Source organism: Crocodylus porosus, unplaced genomic scaffold, assembly GCF_001723895.1.
Source record: "Crocodylus porosus isolate Cpor-Errol unplaced genomic scaffold, CroPor_comp1, whole genome shotgun sequence".
Taxonomy (NCBI): domain Eukaryota; kingdom Metazoa; phylum Chordata; order Crocodylia; family Crocodylidae; genus Crocodylus; species Crocodylus porosus.
Window position 1 is genome coordinate 91,133,295 of NW_017728886.1, and position 18,004 is coordinate 91,151,298.

Consider the following 18,004-nt stretch of genomic DNA (forward strand, 5'->3'; position numbering starts at 1 on the left):
TTGAATAAGTGATGATAAATATGAGGAAGTCTGGGTCAACCCCCTTTTTTTGAAGAAAAGGAGTCACATGAAATGAATGTAAAATCACGACATAAATGTTTTGATTCTAATGCTCTTATGTGCATTTAGTAATGCCTTGTTTAGACAGACAGCCCTAATAAAATCACTATTATTGAGTAAGATATTATTCAGCATGGACAAATTTACCAGAATATGGCCCAAATGCTATGGTTGCAGAGGTAAGCAAGGTCACCAACTACCTAAAACATGTTTTATTCTGAAGTCAGTGAAGGGCTTTGAATACAAAACTCCTTCCAGATCAGTCTGCTAATTTGAGGATATTTGAGAGATCCATATTGTGTGTTGTTTCTCTTTCCTTTGTTTTACTATTTAGCCTCAGTTCTTAAATAATCCTCATTCTTTCCTGCCTGTTATTTGCTCATGTTGAGTCAGATATAAAGAGTCCCTCTAAACATTTGTTTCACATTATGTTATTTTTCACTTCAAACCTCTCTTTAGGAGTGGAATGGAGGAGGGCTGTTTTGTTTTACAGATGTATTCAGAAGACTGAGGACATGAGCTTTATCTCACCTACCTCAGTATAAATCAGGATTTATTCTAATGAAGCTGGTAGAGTTGCATCAGTATAAAAAGAAATTAAAATCATAATCCAAGGTTCAATAAAGCCATCACAAGTCAGTGTGACTTAAACACGTGCTTAACCTTAAGCATAAACATAAATGCTCCACTGAGTATGAATCATGTGCTAAATAAAGGCTTGAGTGCCCTAGGTTCATCTTTTATTATGATATAGCAAACAGACTAAAAACTCTGCTAACGGCATATACAGGCAAATCTCCTCCCCCTGCTCAATCATACAGCAAAAGAGAAGTTACTGCTTACATTTAATTCTATGATCAGGCATTATGGATTGATGCAGCCTGGGTGTGCATTAGGCTAAATGCCATGAAGGGTAAGAAGCCTTAAAATATGTGCTACCGGTAAGACGTGCCTCTTGTCTGGCAGGGAGCTGAAAGGCTACTTAAAGAAACCTGAATGCCATACCTGCATGCTTCCTGCACCTGGACTGGGGAGCTCTTCATCTGGTTTTATCTTCGAACGCTTGTTGTGCATTGGATCCCCAGTGCTGCTCACTGCTGACTCACTTGTGGGTTTATTCTGCTGTAGGCATTTCATTCCCCCAAAGACAAAATCAAACTACAATAAATGTGTCATGCCAACCAGAAACACACAGCATCTACTAAGCAACTTTATTTGGAGAAGCTATTCTGTTAATTGTATTGGATATGCTATTATTTTGTCCTTCAGTTATGCAGCATTAAGTTGCAGGACAGCTGCATCATTAAACTGGTATCAGAGAGGGGAAAATATAAAGGAACCCATTCTGTGCAGCTCACTGTAGAAAGTATCACTGCTTTCACAGGGGTGGGAAAGGGCAGGAAAAAGTTGATTTTCCACACAACTGTGAATTCAAAAAAAGGCAGCTCCCATATGGATATGTGAAATTATTGTGTTTTGGTTACAATTAACTTGAGCAGAATATGTATTTACATATAAGAAAGGCTTTGCATCTTATCTCCATAGAAGGAAACACTACCATTTTCTTGATAATTAGTGGTGACTTAGGGACAGAACAACATTAATAAGAAACCACAGGCAAAACTTCCACTAACAACACTGGAGTCTAGATTTCACCCCCTTTATCCCAGGCTGCTATATAGTGAATGCTGTCAATATGTATTAGTATTGGCAAATGGATCTGCTGAGTCCATTTCTGAGTCTGCGTGGAGCCCACTGTAGTCACTGGGTCTTCACAGGGGCATGTCACAGCAAATTGATTTTCAGAAAATATACCCAGGGTATACAGCTGCCAGCACAAGAAGGAACTAATTCTATACTGATTAACAACGCTGATTAACAATGACAACGACAAGCATGGAAATGAATCCAAATTTTGGGCCTGACTCTTTACTGCGCTAGTCCTGTTTTATGCCAGTATAGCTGCACTGATCACAATGCTAAAGCCAGCCCCTGGAGTCAAATTCATCATAGATCAGTAAAAAACACTGAAACATCACTGGTATTTCTCTGTATTTACACCAATAAGGCAGAGCCAAATCCCTCTCCCCATTTTATTTTATTGGTTAGTAAATCGAGCAATTAGATTATCTTTAAACCAATTTGGGGACAAGCAATTGTTCACCTTTAAAATGTTAGGGCTTCTTGTATATGTTTTCCCTCCTCCCTCACTCCCTACCTGGATTAAGATGTCTGATCCAGGAGAGACGGTTTGGAATGAGAAGCCACTGCAGCTTACTGAAATATTTATGAGGGATAGAAAGCATTCTACCAATCAGAAATCATGGATGCACTCCTGTGATTTATAATAAGGGACTGCAAATGCCATAGCCACAAGAAAGTTGTTACCCAATGACTGTGGTGATTAATTGCTAACATGACAATGTGATTTTTTTAAATTAACAAGTTGCGAAGGTTTCTTTTGTTTTCTCTCACCTGTGTGGATTCAGAAGGGCCAGAGCTGACCTGGACAGGGGTCAGGACACTGGGAATGCCTGGGATAGGCCTCTGGGTAGGAAAAGTTGGAGCAGGATGGATGAGAGGAGGGCTGTGTCCAAAGGCTGAACCTAAGCTTTGCTGGCGACTTATAATTTGTTGATGCATCTGCTGAAGGGAAACCGGTGTGGGAGGGTATGTGAAACTCAAAGCAGGACTGGAGTTAGAGGGCAAAGCAGAAATAAAAAAGCAAGAGAGAGAGAGAAAGAGAAGGATCATCAGTGTGTGCAACTGTACAGGTAAAAACTTTAAAATGTACCAAATGTATACACAAAAAAATCTCTTCCCATCATATTTTCCTCCACCCTCAAAACAAATAATGAACATAGGTGTAAAATTACAGTTCAAGGTTGAATTTATAAGTGAAAAGAAAAATCACACTCTAGCAACATTTTAAACTCTTTTTAAAAAAGATTCCCATTTACCAGGAATACATTGAAAGTGGCCTGAAATAAAAGGCAAGCAGTTCAATAACAGCTATTTATTGCAATAACAAACTTTATATAAAGAAAAAGAATGGGTGACTACGAGTTTTATAGTACTTTTATTGATAATGTAGTTCTGTATGTTCTCATCTATGAAACAATTCCTTTAATCTTGGTTCACGCTATACTCTTTCATATGTCTCTAGATCTTATTACAAGAGGAGAGAAAATCAATTGGTTAAATGTGTTTTGAACACCACGCTTGTCATATCACTCATTTGTTTGTAAAGATGGAAAGCTCAGTCCATCCAGAATGTCACCTAAAGAATTTCCATCACTGCCGTTTGGTTACAGAAACTGATGGATTAACCTTTCCCCTCTGAAATTGGTGATCAATGAGTTTCAATGTAGAAATATTCCAATGGGAAAGCATTTCTCCCTCTTCCAGTTACACAACATTAAATGTCTATTAAAGCCCATTATGCATGCTAATATCTGTCATCACTTCATTACTCTACTCTGTTTTTCAGACTACAGTGAGTTTGAGAAAATTACATTGTAGTCTGAAGAGATCTCTTCACTAGTTGATATTGCCAAACCATTCTTGGTGCCATACTTTGGAAATGAATCGTCTGGAATGAAATCATTGCAATCGGGAATGAAAAACTTGCAATCACAACAAAAATATCTGTATTCACAGATCTCACATCTAAAATTGGTTTATAGAAGCCTTCAAATGAAAAACATTTGGGTTTTTTTAAGTGTGTGCACAATACCTTACAAGAATCAAGGTTTATTGTAATGTCAAAGGTGGATTTAATGCAAATTTAAAGTCTAGAGTCTTAATTACTGTTACTGCTAAGCACATTAACTGAAAATATTGTGATACAAAAAGAATTAAAATCATTTCAACCATTTTAAGTAATAATTCTACAGATATTCAGTGTTCATTAATCTGACTATACATTTTGTCTGTTTGACTACAATCCATAAAGAGACAGCTTCAATGTGATTACATTACTATTATTCTTGGTGAGAACTCCACATTACAATAGTTTGCCCATTTAGGACAGAATATCATTAAGAATACCCTGGGAGAATTTTACCAGTCTTTGAGGAACTCTCTTTTCATTTTGCATTGTATTCTTTTTAATAAAGGGAAGCAGAAATGTAGTGAAAACAGTAATTGTTCACAGCAAGAGTTAGGGAGAAATCAGTAATAATATTCAGTTATTGCAGCCCTATAGTCCCTGCCAGTGTTCCTGTAAGCAACCATGAATGATTACAGCACGACTTAGCTAAGGTAGCCACTATGGATGATTGATAGGACATTAATCAAAAGATGCATATCAGGCTCAGAATTTGTTCACAAGCTTTCTTCTAATAGCTGATTTCATGTTCACTGAGCTCTATGCCAGTTTGTTCAATTTATTCTTCAGTGTACAAGCCATTCATCAAACAACACAATGATTTAACACCCCTTTTCCCTTTTAGTGAACAAACATTACTAAGTGTAACTACTCTGTTCTGTTCATTAAAAAAACATACAATTACAATGTCATACCTGGGCCTGAAACAGCAGTTGCTCTTCCTCACTATGCCCCTACATTTCTGTTTCTATAAATACTATAAATTAGTCACCTATTCTCTAAACACAAGGAGGCGCAGTCCCAAGGATCATACCAGTTTTCTGAGATCAACAAATGCAGACTACAAATTAACTGGATGGGGTATATGATATTTTATTTCTTTGTGTTGGTTAGGGAATATGGGTTAGTTTGCATTTAGGACACAAGTCTCCCAGTTATCCAGGGAACCACACCAGTTTAATGGCTGCACTGATTACAATGAGAACTGCAGGTGTGCAAAATCATTGAAAATGTAGCCACTTTCCTTTGGGTGTTTACATATACTTTTAGGACTATAATGTTAGGCCCCCAGGTTTGAAAACTCTTGCCAGTATTCTATAGAACAAATATATTTAAAAAAAAAGAAAGTTTAGTTTTTAATTTACAAGATACAAATGGCTAAAATATAGTCTCATTAACTTACATGAAATCCCTTTTAATTACACACACAGGTTCACCTGCATCCATGAGTACAATTTAGCCCTAAAAGAAGTACTGCCTGAAATATCACTCAGACTCCAAACAGAGCTTTGTTTTGCCAAGGAATATGGAAAAGGCTTCTTCATTACCACTGGCTAGAGCAGGGGTGCTCAACCTCTGACCCATGGGCTAAATGTGGTCAGGAAATATGACAGCAAGGGAGCAGTGGCAGCACTTCTACCCCTCCCCACTGCCAAAATTCCAGACTCCACATGGTGGAATGAAGACAGACCACAACCCCTGTCATCTGCACAGCCAGGCTGGGTTGGGGCTGGGCAAGGCCTGTTCCCTGGCATGGCTGGATCAGGGCCAGGCTGCCCCCTGCATGCAGCCTGGAGCCCCAGAGCACCTGCCCAGTTCACCAGTTTGGGTCCACAGGCTGGATCTGGCCCACAGAGGGACTGGGCACTGCCTGTCCAGCCTGCTGGATGAAAAGGTTGAGCACCACTGGCCTAGAGACATTGTAATTTGGAATATGGAATTGGTTAGCTTAGGCTCAGGGACTTTTGCAGGATAATGTGAAAACTACAAGGACTCCCACAAGGGGATTTCATTTGTCAATTTACATATACTGAGTTGAATGAATCATATGTGTAATATTCGCTACTTGAGTGGAAACAAACCTTTCTGGCAGGGATACCACACCCTCTTGAAAGTGCCAATCCAATCCCTTCTCCTTATGCAAGCTGATCCCTGCCTGATCTGATGCCAACCCGTTCCCTGACCTATATGATACTGTGCTGCCTGCCCCTCCACCCTCCCTGCAATCTGCCACGTGCAACACATAGAGGCTTCTCCTGCCACTTGTGGCACCTGTGCCATAGGTTGGTCACTCTTGACTTAATTCAACCTTTTAAAGAGAAGAAAAGAAGTCATCCAAATAGGCCTTCTCTGGGCCAACACTCCCACTTTCCACTACTGAACTCATCTGATGTTACTAAGAGCAACACAATTATCTTATCCCAAATATTAAGATGTCTTTCACACCAAAGGACAACAGCAGCTCAACCATATCAAGCTTGGGGAAAACTCTCAGTGTAGTCAAATAGTGCTACATTTCACATAACAGTTCTCCACTATGGAAATGTCCTCTTTAAAATGAAACACTGTAAGTGATATATGACTTCTGCCCCTACAACAGGGGTGGACAAAATGCAGCCTGCAGGCTGGATGTGGCCTGCTAGGTCATTCTATCTGGCCTGTGGAGCCCCTAAAATATTTGGAAAATTAATATTTATCTTTCCCTGGCTGCCTGTCATGTGGCCCTTGATGGCTTGCTAAAACTCAGTAAGCGGCCCTCTGCCCAAAAAATTGCCCACCCCTGCCCTACAAAGTTGTCTTAGCTCCTATCCACTAGTAAGATGCATGAAAAATATAAACCTTGTTCTGTAGAAACATCCTCTTTCTTTGTATTTGCTTTAGCTAACATACATTGTCAAAGATTAAGATTTATTCTATACCCATGTAAGTGTAAAGTAGCCGGCATATATTAAACACATTACTTACAATGATAACGGTCATAGACTGCTGTCTCATAAGCCCTTTCTTCATAGGAAAGGCATGATCAGGGAAGGCATGATTCCCTGCAGTTTAACTCTTCCATAGCAATATATACCTAAGCTTAGCACTTCTGAGCTGTCACACTCACAACAAGCAAGCAGCTACAAACATTGCAGACTAACTAGACTCTTTTTCCATCTTTGCGGTCAGTGGTGTATTCTGGAAGGTAGCAACTTCACTGGTAGATGAATTAAGAGTTAGCAGAGGAAAGACACGCTGGAAAGTGGAGGAATCCTGGCACCAGTACTGCCTCCCTTTTGCTCAGTAACCTACTGCAAGGAGAGAGAACAAGGTACTACAGTCTTTATGTATAGTTATGTGCAGCCTGGTAATCTAGAATTCAGTCCCTAAACCTCCAAGATTCAGACATGTCAGACTAAAACAAAGAGCCATTTAGATGAGGTGAGGTAACATATGCCAATACGCTAATGCACAGCAGATTTAGTCTAATGCGCAGTAGTGTCACCAAAAAAACATTCATCTGCCCTAATACACAATAGCACCAATTATAGTGCATTGTTAGTACCTGTTATGACAGGTATTAACTTAATGTGCCATTATTACGACACAATAATGAATGTATAGATGCACCCACAGGGATTAGCTAGTAGATCTGAGTGGAAGTACTCAAAAGTGGCAAGCTCTGCAGAGACATGGGGATGACATCTTAATTAGTTCAGACTCCTGCCTCAGAACAATTCTCTCAAACTGTTTCTAAAAACCACTTTGCAGGCTGGGCTCAAAGTCATCTTTATACAGGAGGGTGTCATCAGGAGAGTCAGGCTGGTCATTCACAGAAGAGTGGAAGCAGAAAGGATCAGAAGATGCCTAAAGAACACTGTCTCATCTCTTTTGCTGTGTTTGAGAAATCACTCAAACTGCTGAACTTTGTAGTTGATGGTAAGGTCCAAAAATATCTTGGTACACAGAATTGCAGATAATAAGTGATAATCTGGAATGGAGTTCCTAATTTAGCATGTGGCAAGTTTAACAAGACCAGCAATACAGCCTCTCTATCTAAAAGCAGGGGAATCACATTCACTGTACTGGAACTAAGCTGAGTTATATAGCCTTAACATGAAAGGGAAAGCAAGAGTATTGACTTTATCCAGTTGGTCCTTCAAAGCAGGAGCCTAAAATCTACTTTGCCTGTCCCCTACCATAGATCAAGACTAGATATTTGCATGACTGAAGGACCTCATGTGTTTTCAATACAGTGCTTTTGTTCTCAAGGAACACACTCACTGAATGCACTTTGACACAGAAAAGCTTTACTCATCCACCAAAAATGACTCAAAGGACATGGGGTCTCCTCTCAGTCGCTCCCTCTTCTGAGGTGCTTCACGTCTGCAGTGCATTCTTCCATTCCATCTCTTACAGACTGAGAAATATTTGTTCTCTCTCCCTCCCTCTCATAATTCCATGCCATATGATATATTTTGTCTTTAAAAAAAATCCTTTTGGTAATAATCCACAAGACATAAATAGCTAATGTCACATACTCTACTTCAATGGGAGCCCACTTTTTTGACAGGAGGGTGATGCATTAGCCCCACATCCACCCCAAGTATCATTCTACTTTCCTTCCTCTGGCCCAATCTGTTGCTCTTTCTGCTCCCTACTCTATGCTCCCTGCCTGACCTGCTGCTGCCTTCTGCTTCCTGACCTGTGGTCCCTGACACATCTTCTGTTGTCTTCTACTTCTTTCCCTATCTGCTGCCTTCTGTCCCCTCCCTAGTCTGCCTTGGCCACACACAGAAGGTGCCAGTGCCACTTGTGGAACTCTTGCCACAGGCTGGCCATCCCTGCTCTAATCACATCTAGTTAAATACCCCTATTGCACCACAGCTTATAGAAAGAGTCCACTTAAAACTATATGTACATACTCTACGAGCAAGGTTCTTTCTATTTGTATGAAGCTCAGCAAGATAGGAAGAGTGGAAGCAGAAAGGATCAGAAGATGCCTAAAGAGGATACAGAGAAACCTCTTTCCTGTTCAGGGGACAACTACAATTTTAAGTCTTGTACTCATTTACCTGAACAAAGCCAATTTTAGGGGTGGGCAGCTGCCCAGGGTGCCTTGGTCATGCCCCCCCACACCCTCCCCCTACACGTACGCGTGTATATACACACACACACACACGTATGAGCAGCCCATGTGTTCTCCCCGTCCTACCCTTCCCTGCCCCAGTCAATCCCCACTACAAGGTAGGCCCACCTGCCTACCTCTGCCTGCACTCCAAGAGGCCCGCCCACCCACCTACCTCTGCCTCTACCTCTGACTTGGGGGGAGAGGGCACCAAAATACAAGTTTGCCTAAGACACCATTTTCCCTAAGGTCAGCTCTGCACCTGAAAAACTTAGTCCTAGAAGCATCACTACAAACCCCTGTGCAGGTGGGAAGGGATTACAGACAGGGGTATTCTCCGTGAGCCAGCAGATGGTATAACTGTGTCCATGCTATCACTCTCAGGAACAGCCCAGCTGTCCCATGTAGAATGGCTCAGGGAATTGACACTGGGCCAGGTTCCTCTCCTTTGATGCTAGAGCTGCATTACAGCTACATGCTTTACTACATTGTGATCAGGAAGGGATGAGGCACTCTGCATTATCTTGTTAAAAGAAACCAAGGCAAGAATAGTAAATGGATTTGACAGTGATGCAGAAGCACAGTTAATGTTGGTGGAACAATCCTCAATGCAGCTGGAGTAAATATTAACTTCCTCATTATCCCTATCAAATGAGCAATGTATTTAATAACTTGCTAAATTAGAGTACTTGATATCTGAAGGTCTTTTAGCGGACCCTGGACATTTGACTACAGTTTCTGTGTTCAAATTATTTGTAATAAAAATAACCTCAATACCATATGCCTTCTGAAATTCTGTGTTCTACAGCCACATATGATGGGATTACTGAATATGTGCAATAAGAGAGGCACTTACGCCTAGATCCTATTTTGGCACCAAGGTGACTACTATAGTTTTTAGGCACCTGAGTCATTAAACATGATTCTACTTGGCCTATTCAACAGCTTGAATTTTGTCAGGATGCCTGTATTCCTTACACATGTCCAATTTTGCCTACTACTGAAATCTGATACATTGCACGTGCTCGGACGTTATCCAAGACACTTCGATATCAAATTCCATTTATCCTCTGTTGTGATACAGTTTCACTGTGGAGGTGCCTAAATTTGCAAAAGGCCTCCTTAAACTGTAGCCAGCAAAAAAAAAACCAAACCACCTGCTAACAGAAGTGCATAAGGCTACTCACTGAAAGAGTGACAGTTATGCATCTCTTTGGGTGGAATAGGATCATACTCCTGAGGCAAAGACTTAAATATCTTAGAGGCAGAATAGGAACTGGATCTTTATATTTACAATGTTTTTTTCTCTGTGTGTGTGTGTGTGTGTGTGTGTGTGTGTGTGAGAGAGAGAGAGAGAGAGAGAGAGAGAGAGAGAGAGAGAGAGGCAGAGAGAGACAGAGCGAGAGAACAACAGAAAAAGATGAATGTCTATAAAGCTAAGGGGCTGTCTTTTTTAAAGATAAAAGTCTTGAGAAGAGAAGAGCTTGAAAAATATTGTTGCAAATTTATTTTATATATTTAGTATTTAATGATAAAGAAAAATCAGTGACATAATTTATTTTTCCATACTGGCTACTTCTGTGTTTCTCCCTCTCCCTCTTTTCTTCTTTTCTCCCAAAAGTCTCAAAATCCCACTACTGGAGGTAAAATAGGGCAGTGAACTACACTGCAATTACATGAACACATCAAATTTTAAGGGGCTGACTTCAAGAAGAAGAAAAACAGACATTATAATCAAAACCAAACTTTGTGGCTACTTTGTGGCTGTCCTACTAACAAGGTCATCCAGTTCCTGGTCACAGCTGTGGAATTTACCACAAAACAGCTGTGATTCAAAGTTAGGGAAATTCTTTCCTCTCTTTTATATATTGTGTATGTGCATACAGACAGACAGACAGATATGCACATATGAAATGAGAATTCAATTTTATGAAGATCTTGGGGACACCCAAAACCTTCATAAAATCTCCAAGCACAAAAAGCTGGCTGATCTTCCTGAGGATAACTATTTCAGCAGGATACATACACATAAAAGCTTGCAGTACACTCATAACCCATTGTGCCTACATGTTCTGCTGATCTTGCCTGTCTTGGGCAAGTGGCTGCTTTCTCCTCAGAGCCTCTGCTCCTGTAGAATTCTTAATGTATATAATTGTGATTGTAAAAACTATGCCATAAACATTTGTGATAAAGAAGTGTATTTTGTTCTACTAACACTGACAGTGGCATAGGTAGGCAGTATGGTAGGCAGTATAGGAGCACCAACTTAGAGCCAACAGGAAGGTGATCCAGGCTGACCTTGACAGGCTGAGGAAATGGGCGGACGAGAACCTGATGGTGTTTAACACTGAAAAATGCAAAGTTCTCCACCTTGGGAGGAAAAACCTGCAGGATGCTCACAGGGGCAACCTGATGGCCACCTATAAGTTTATAAGGGGTGTTCACTAGGATCTGGGGGAATATTTGTTCACTAGAGCACCCCAAGGGATGACAAAGTTATAAACTCCTCCAAGACTGTTTCAGGCTGGACATAAGGAAGAACTTCTTTACTGCCCGAGCCCCCAAGGTTTGGAATAGCCTGCCATTGGAGGTGGTTCAAGCACTTACTTTGAATGCCTTCAAGAGAAATTTGGATGTTTATCCTGCTGGGATCCTATGACCCCAGCTGACTTCCTGCCCTGGAGCAGGCGTCTGGACTCGATGATCTTCCAAGCTCCCTTCCAGCCCTAATGTCTATGAAACATCTATGAAATTATTTGTACTACTTGTATTTTACATCCTACCTATGAATTAGATACCTGTACACTTTCTTTAGCTACAATCTTTTCCTTGGAATATTATAGCACTGAGCTCCAGTACCCACTTCCATGATTGTCAGCCTTTTAGGCCTCACCTCAAGGTACCCTCCATGAATTTTATGAACATCATAGTACCCCAGTTGACAATCACTGAGCTAGACTTTACATTCAGAAAAGTTATAGAAGTGGGCCTTCAAGCTAAAAAGGTTAAGATCCACTGATCTAGGTGGTGCCACTAGATAAGTTTTCCATCTCAGTACCACTGTCTTCCCCATCCCTGGCCCCGGTAGGTAGCTGAGGGGGAAAGGGCAGTCCCTACCTGTAAGGCTGCTTTTGCACATGCCAGCAACTGCCCTCGGCTGCAAAATGAGGATCTGGCCTCATCTCCACCCACTTGCATGTCCACAGCAGAGTATGATCCTGGGAGTACAGGGGCAGCTAGCACAGGGGTTGCTGGAGGCAGGGAGGGGCAGTGGGAGGGACAGTCATAGTTTAATAGTAGCTAGGGTCAGGAGGGACCTGAACAGATCATCTAGCCTGATCCCCTGCCACAGACAGGAATGAATGGTGGGTTCACAAGACCCCAGACAGGTGATCATCCCCTTGAATTTGCCCAAGGTAGGGGTGAGGACCCTGGGAAGTTGGTTCCAGATTTTGGCCACCCTAACTGTAAAATATTGCCTTCTGATCTCTAACCTAAACCTATTTTCCATCAGCTTATTACCATTGTTCCTTGTCACCCCAGGTGGTCCTGGGGAGAAAAGGGTTCTACTTATTTGCTGTTGATCTCCCCTGATGAGTTTGTAGGCAGCCACCAAGTCCTCAAAGAAGAAGTTGGAATACTGCTGGGGTACCTGGGGCAGGTGCAGAGAACTGGGTAGGGGGAGGAGAACATTTATCTCCTCACAAAGAGGCTGGTAAGTGCTGCACCCTGGTTGAGAATCACTGACCTTACAATTCTGCTATCCACATTCAGTTGATCTAAAGTGATAACTGTGAATAATTCTGATATAGTCATGCAGATATATACGTATATACATGCAGAAATATACACACACATTTAATATTTTTCTTCTTCTATCCTTTGTTCATTGACTTCTTAACCTGTAGGTTTTTCTCTGTATTTGCAAAACACCTATCACCTTCCAGTACAAAATGGCAATGATACCCAGAACAATATTATTATCCTGCAATTTATATATCATTTTCATAAGAAGAGTCTACACACCAAAATCCATTTTCATAGGGCTAGATTTGGAGTTTATTTCCAATATTGCAGTAAGATTTGCTTTCTAATCACTCTGTCATTCTCCATAGACATTTATACTCTTGGAGGAGGGATAAACATAGTTGTTCTGATTTGACAATACTTTAAACCCAGCTTGCTATAGTTAAATCTACATCATATAAGGTAGCAGAGAATAAGGCCCTTCATGGTAAGTGCATAATGTAAATCTAGTGATAACAGGATGCATTTCAATAGAGTTATATCAGGTATTAATTTGGCTCAGCAGGGCTGCATGGATGAAAGAAATGGCAGAACTTGACTCACTGACAGATACATAAATTATATTTCCATAAATTATTTTTCAACCTCTTTAGGGAGTTTAAAACACAAATGATTTGGACAATTAACTGTTATGGTCTTATTTAAAAGTACAAGCATGTATGTGAACCCATGGGAGGTCTAGGGTTTTTTGGGGACGGAATTTCTAGATCTTTGAAATGACAACAGTAACTTACAATACATATATGATATGTTACTTACCCGAGACTTTATACTGAATGAAAAGTTTTAGCCCAAAGTAAATGTTATGTCAGACTTACACAAATTGAAAAGTAACAATAACAATAGAAGAGCAAAACACTTTTAATGCCTGTAGTATTAATACAGTCTTTTACGTGGTGTGTCTTTCTACATGTGCGCATAATGAAATCAGTGCAAGCGTCTGTCATAAGAGAATACCTTCAAAGTATCCCCAAACATATTGTGTTCCACCTGCTCCAGGTGTACAATGGGTTCTGTTCCACCTTTAAAAGATCAGTTTTTCATTAAACAACACATTCTGCCAGTCCCTTTACACAGCCTACACTACATGCACAACCAAACCTAAAATCTAAATTAAAAGATAGTGTAACACAGGAACAAGGACACACTGAATTAAAGCTATTAAAAATTTAAAATCCATAAAAGGAAATGCTCCTTCAAACAATGCATAAATAGACAGTGGAACTCACTGCTACCGGACGTTTTTAAAACCGAGAGCTTTGTAAGTCTCAAGGAGAGATTAGGCATCTATGTGCATAACAAAAAGATTTAGTTAATTATAATTCTGAAAAGCATGATGCTTCAACTCTAACTCTTAGATATTTGGGATTAACTGAGTCTACATAACTGCCCCACATCTGCATATGGGTAGATTTCTTAAACCTTCCTCTGAGATGGCCTCATTTCTTACCTACATACTCTCATTCGTATCATCCCATTCTTGGTCACCCTTTTCCCCTTGGTCTATGCCTCTCCTTAGGCTTGGGGAAGGAAGTGACCTTCTGAATCAAGGGGCTTTCACTGTGACTTGCTCCAAAGAAGACTAATAACTAAAGATATGAATTAAGTCAGTTTCCCATTACAGCCATCTCTCTGTATCAAAGACTTAATAAAGAAGAGCACTGCGTAATTTTAGTTAGTTTCCCTTTTCAAATGCTCTGCACAAGGAGATTGTATGCAGAGGGGAAATCACTGAGAATCTATTTAATTATCCCTTGGAGAAGCACAGGTCTTATATTCAATTACTACTCTGCATCCACTCCCATTATCATGCCTACTGCCACTTATGCATACCCTACAGTTCAACAGCATCTTTCCCACTCATTATTTAAATGTATCCTCTCTCTCTCCAATGATGTTTGGCTTTAGCCTCACTTCCTCCCAGCAGCAAAGTGACATTAACCAGACAATGCAGAATATGGCTATAATTAACCAGATCTTGTTAATTTCAATTCTTTGCTCAGGCAGCACGTGCAACTGAGGGCACAGGAGTAAAACCTAGAAAACAAGAGTTGCTGTGCTTTCTTAGTTTTTTTCAAACCTTGGAGGGGAACTCAGAGGACTCCCAACATCATCCAAAAAACCTCAGTTTTAAAGCGTTATGTGGCCAACTTCTCTTCTCTGTTACACTTGTCTACAGTCAAAGTAATACCTCCCTGGTCAATGGCACTATTGATTTAAGCATGTGCAACTGACAGTAGAATTTGGAATATACTTTGAAAAATGACTTGGTAGAAATGGCTTTGTGAAGGGTCTGTGCTGATGGAGTTTCTTATCCCTGGATGATATAAAAATGAAGTCCTAACCTCTCCTGTTTATTACAGAACTTATTCCTAAAGAGATTTGGTAATCTTAATGTTGAGGGAATTACTACCCCTCCCATGCACATTCCTAGGGATCACTACAAAGTGTTATAAGTACAAAATGCTTCAGAAGTGCATAGCTTAATAACTGTCACTATTAGCATATATAACAATATACAAGGCATCCTGACAAAAGATTAATAGAAGGGGTGCTGCACTGCAGGCTAAATAAAGTAACCAAATGAGTAGATGTCATGCAGATTATCCTCATTTGATGCTGTTTCATTTGCTTCCTTTCTGCCTAATCTTTCTGAACTGAGACACAAAGCAGTTTTTTTCAAATTCTCAAAGTAGAAGCTCTACCTTGTGAGGCACAAGAGAATCACCACTAGCTGTCAGCAGGAGCGACATCTTCTTTCAAAGTGTTCAGCCACTTGTCAGGATACTGCATTACATGGCCCACTATCAGAGACATGGCACATGTCATGCCAAACCTGGGCATATTCTGCTAAGAGATCACTATTCCTTCAAACTGCGGTAGGGTCCAGGATCCCCAGGATAAAGAACAAGGGTCTCATTGGGTGTGGCCCTTACAGAACAAAAAGATATGGCTTATTCACTTAACTTCATCCTCCACATTCCATTCCCATACAAAGGATTGTTCATCCACAGGTTGCACACTGTATACATCTACACTGTAACCTTTTTGGGGCAAGGGCTGTACTCTTAATGTGTTTTTCCAGTGTCTAGCCTAATAAAGCTCTGCCTCTGACTAGAGCCCTGAGGTGCTACCATACTACAATTCATATGTGCGTGAGCGCACTTACACACACATGCACATGCACACACACACACAATGTTAAATGATCTTCAAGGTCACAAAGTCAAACTTTCAAAAGCTGGGAAATGTCAGAACTAAGTGTGCCTATGCAACATTAATACAGCATCAGTTCATTAGGATATGGTGTTTAATTACATGATCACACATTTATTTCACAGGATCTTTGCCTCATTCAGTCTACAAGATGGGCAGCTCTTGCTTAATGAGTAATTACTCAATATTTACTTTATTCATTGTTCAACACATGCTTTATTTACTGCACATTAGTCAAACCCTGTTTGGAATGCAGAATCATTAATTTCCTTATGAGATTTTCTATGGCACATGTCATTACAATATTTGAGTGCCTCACAAATGTTAATTAATTTATGTTCAAAACTACCCGGTGAAGTAAAAGGATAGTGCTATCCTGCTTTCATGCACAGAGAAATGCATGTCAAAAAATGCCCACTAATTCTGAGCACTGGATTTCAGATAGTTCAGTTCTGGTTTCTCAAGGTACATTAACTATACTTCCACACCACTTTGGAGCTCCACCCATTCCTTTCTGCTCTGCAAGCTCCAAACTTAGAACAGAGGACTTAAGGATACTCCGGGGACGATTCGCCGCCACTGCTCTCAAGTAAACCGGAAACAGAGATCTTGAGAGCTGTTGCTAGGCTTGCCCTTGCAGCATTCTCATGCTCCATTTGGGATCTGGAAAATGCAGTTTAGGAGAAGGTAGGTGGCTGCTTATTTTTCAGCTGCAGCCTCAAGAGGAGCACAGCCAGTGTAGATATATGCCCTTAGCTGAGGAAGTCTAATAAGTCTCCAGCGAACACATGCCAAATGCTTATAAATTAGCTAAAATGAGCAGGTATATTTTCAAGGACACTGTAAGGCTCATTGGTAGTCCCAGAGCAAACCCTATGCCAAATTTCAAGCACGGTCCTTGAAACATGAAGGAACCAGAGCGTCTCAAATAAATGGTTATATATTTTTTAAAATATGGGCAAAAGATTGCATTTTTCCCCTAATCTCATTCCTGGAATTGGTTGATTCTTGTCCCCTCTCCCCCGATATTTAAAAAAATAATAAATCAGCCTTAGGAACACAACTGCTATGAAAACACTGAACCCCAAAATTTTATGTTTGGCAGAGTTATAAGAAACTGACAACAGGTTCTCATGAGAAGCATTGAGCAACCTTAATTGCAATCGGTGATGTCAGCCTTACATACAATGATGATGATGACAATATCTTCAGTCCTGAATTACAAACTTTTACAGCAACTCAGAACTGCATCTGTGGGCCTTCTGAACTACAAAACTTACTTACTTGTTCATGGTTAAATAATTTCCTTGACAAAGGCTGCACATATATTGCTTTTCATTTTAACTATTTTCTATGAAGGTGTACATTAAAATTAAGAGGCATAATTTTTAAAAGGATTTTAAGAGTTGTAAATCAAGCACTAAGTGGCCAGGTCTGGGAAAGAGCTAGAAATATGCCTTGTAACCTTGGACACATCCATACATGTGCTTTAATGCGCAGTAGCCTACTGTACTGTGAATTACAGCATCACAGCAAAAACTGTGCTAATAGTAAAATTAGGCTACTGAGCATTAAGCTTCACTGAAAAAGCATGTACTTTTGCTACTGCACATTAGGGCAGTCTAATATACATATACATTAGAGGTACTAAATTTAATTCACAATAGCAAAAGCGCATTAATGAACATGTAGATGCACCCCTTTTTAAGCATCTCAAGACTCTCTTCTTTTCCTCTGTTCCAAGAGAAAGATAGAATAACCTATTTCCCACTTTTGATATTGAAAATGCACAGTCTTTTTGAAAAGAAAGAATGATTCATTCAATATTCTGAGAAATTTTGCAATTTTCAGAATGAGAAAGTAGGAATACAAAGTTGGGAAAACTACATAATACCATAGGCTTAATTTAGCAAACCTTATTTTCCTCAGTAACACTTACTCACAGGACCCATTGAGCTAAATCTGTAAGACCTTCCTTGGTCTCTGTTGAAAACTTTTTCAAAACTTCAGCTGCCCTAAACAAAACTACCCCTGTAAACAAGGATTTGCAGGACTACAGTAGAACACTGAAGAACTGCACAAATTGGGACTGCCCCCCTGAGTGGTTATGGGAATATGTCCTTGATTGTAATAATAGGATGTAGTTGTTAAACCCATGTTGCAACTTTAACCCCATTTCATTCATGGTTGACAGCATAGGGATT

The 18,004-nt window shown here is 40.2% G+C and overlaps 1 protein-coding gene across 8 annotated transcripts in view; it reads right to left on the bottom strand.

Moving 5' to 3' along the window:
* GLI3 (GLI family zinc finger 3) overlaps positions 1 to 18,004 on the bottom strand; it is a 255,063-nt gene that overhangs the window by 44,009 nt on the left and 193,050 nt on the right. For 7 of the 8 annotated variants that reach the window (XM_019539080.1, XM_019539103.1, XM_019539097.1 and 4 more), the window contains 2 exons: positions 2,536 to 2,752; positions 1,066 to 1,182 (listed from right to left, as the gene is read on the bottom strand). In XM_019539080.1, coding sequence (XP_019394625.1) covers positions 1,066 to 1,182; positions 2,536 to 2,752 — 334 coding nt within the window. The remainder of the gene's footprint in view (positions 1 to 1,065; positions 1,183 to 2,535; positions 2,753 to 18,004) is intronic. The other variant, XM_019539113.1, reaches the window with a different exon arrangement.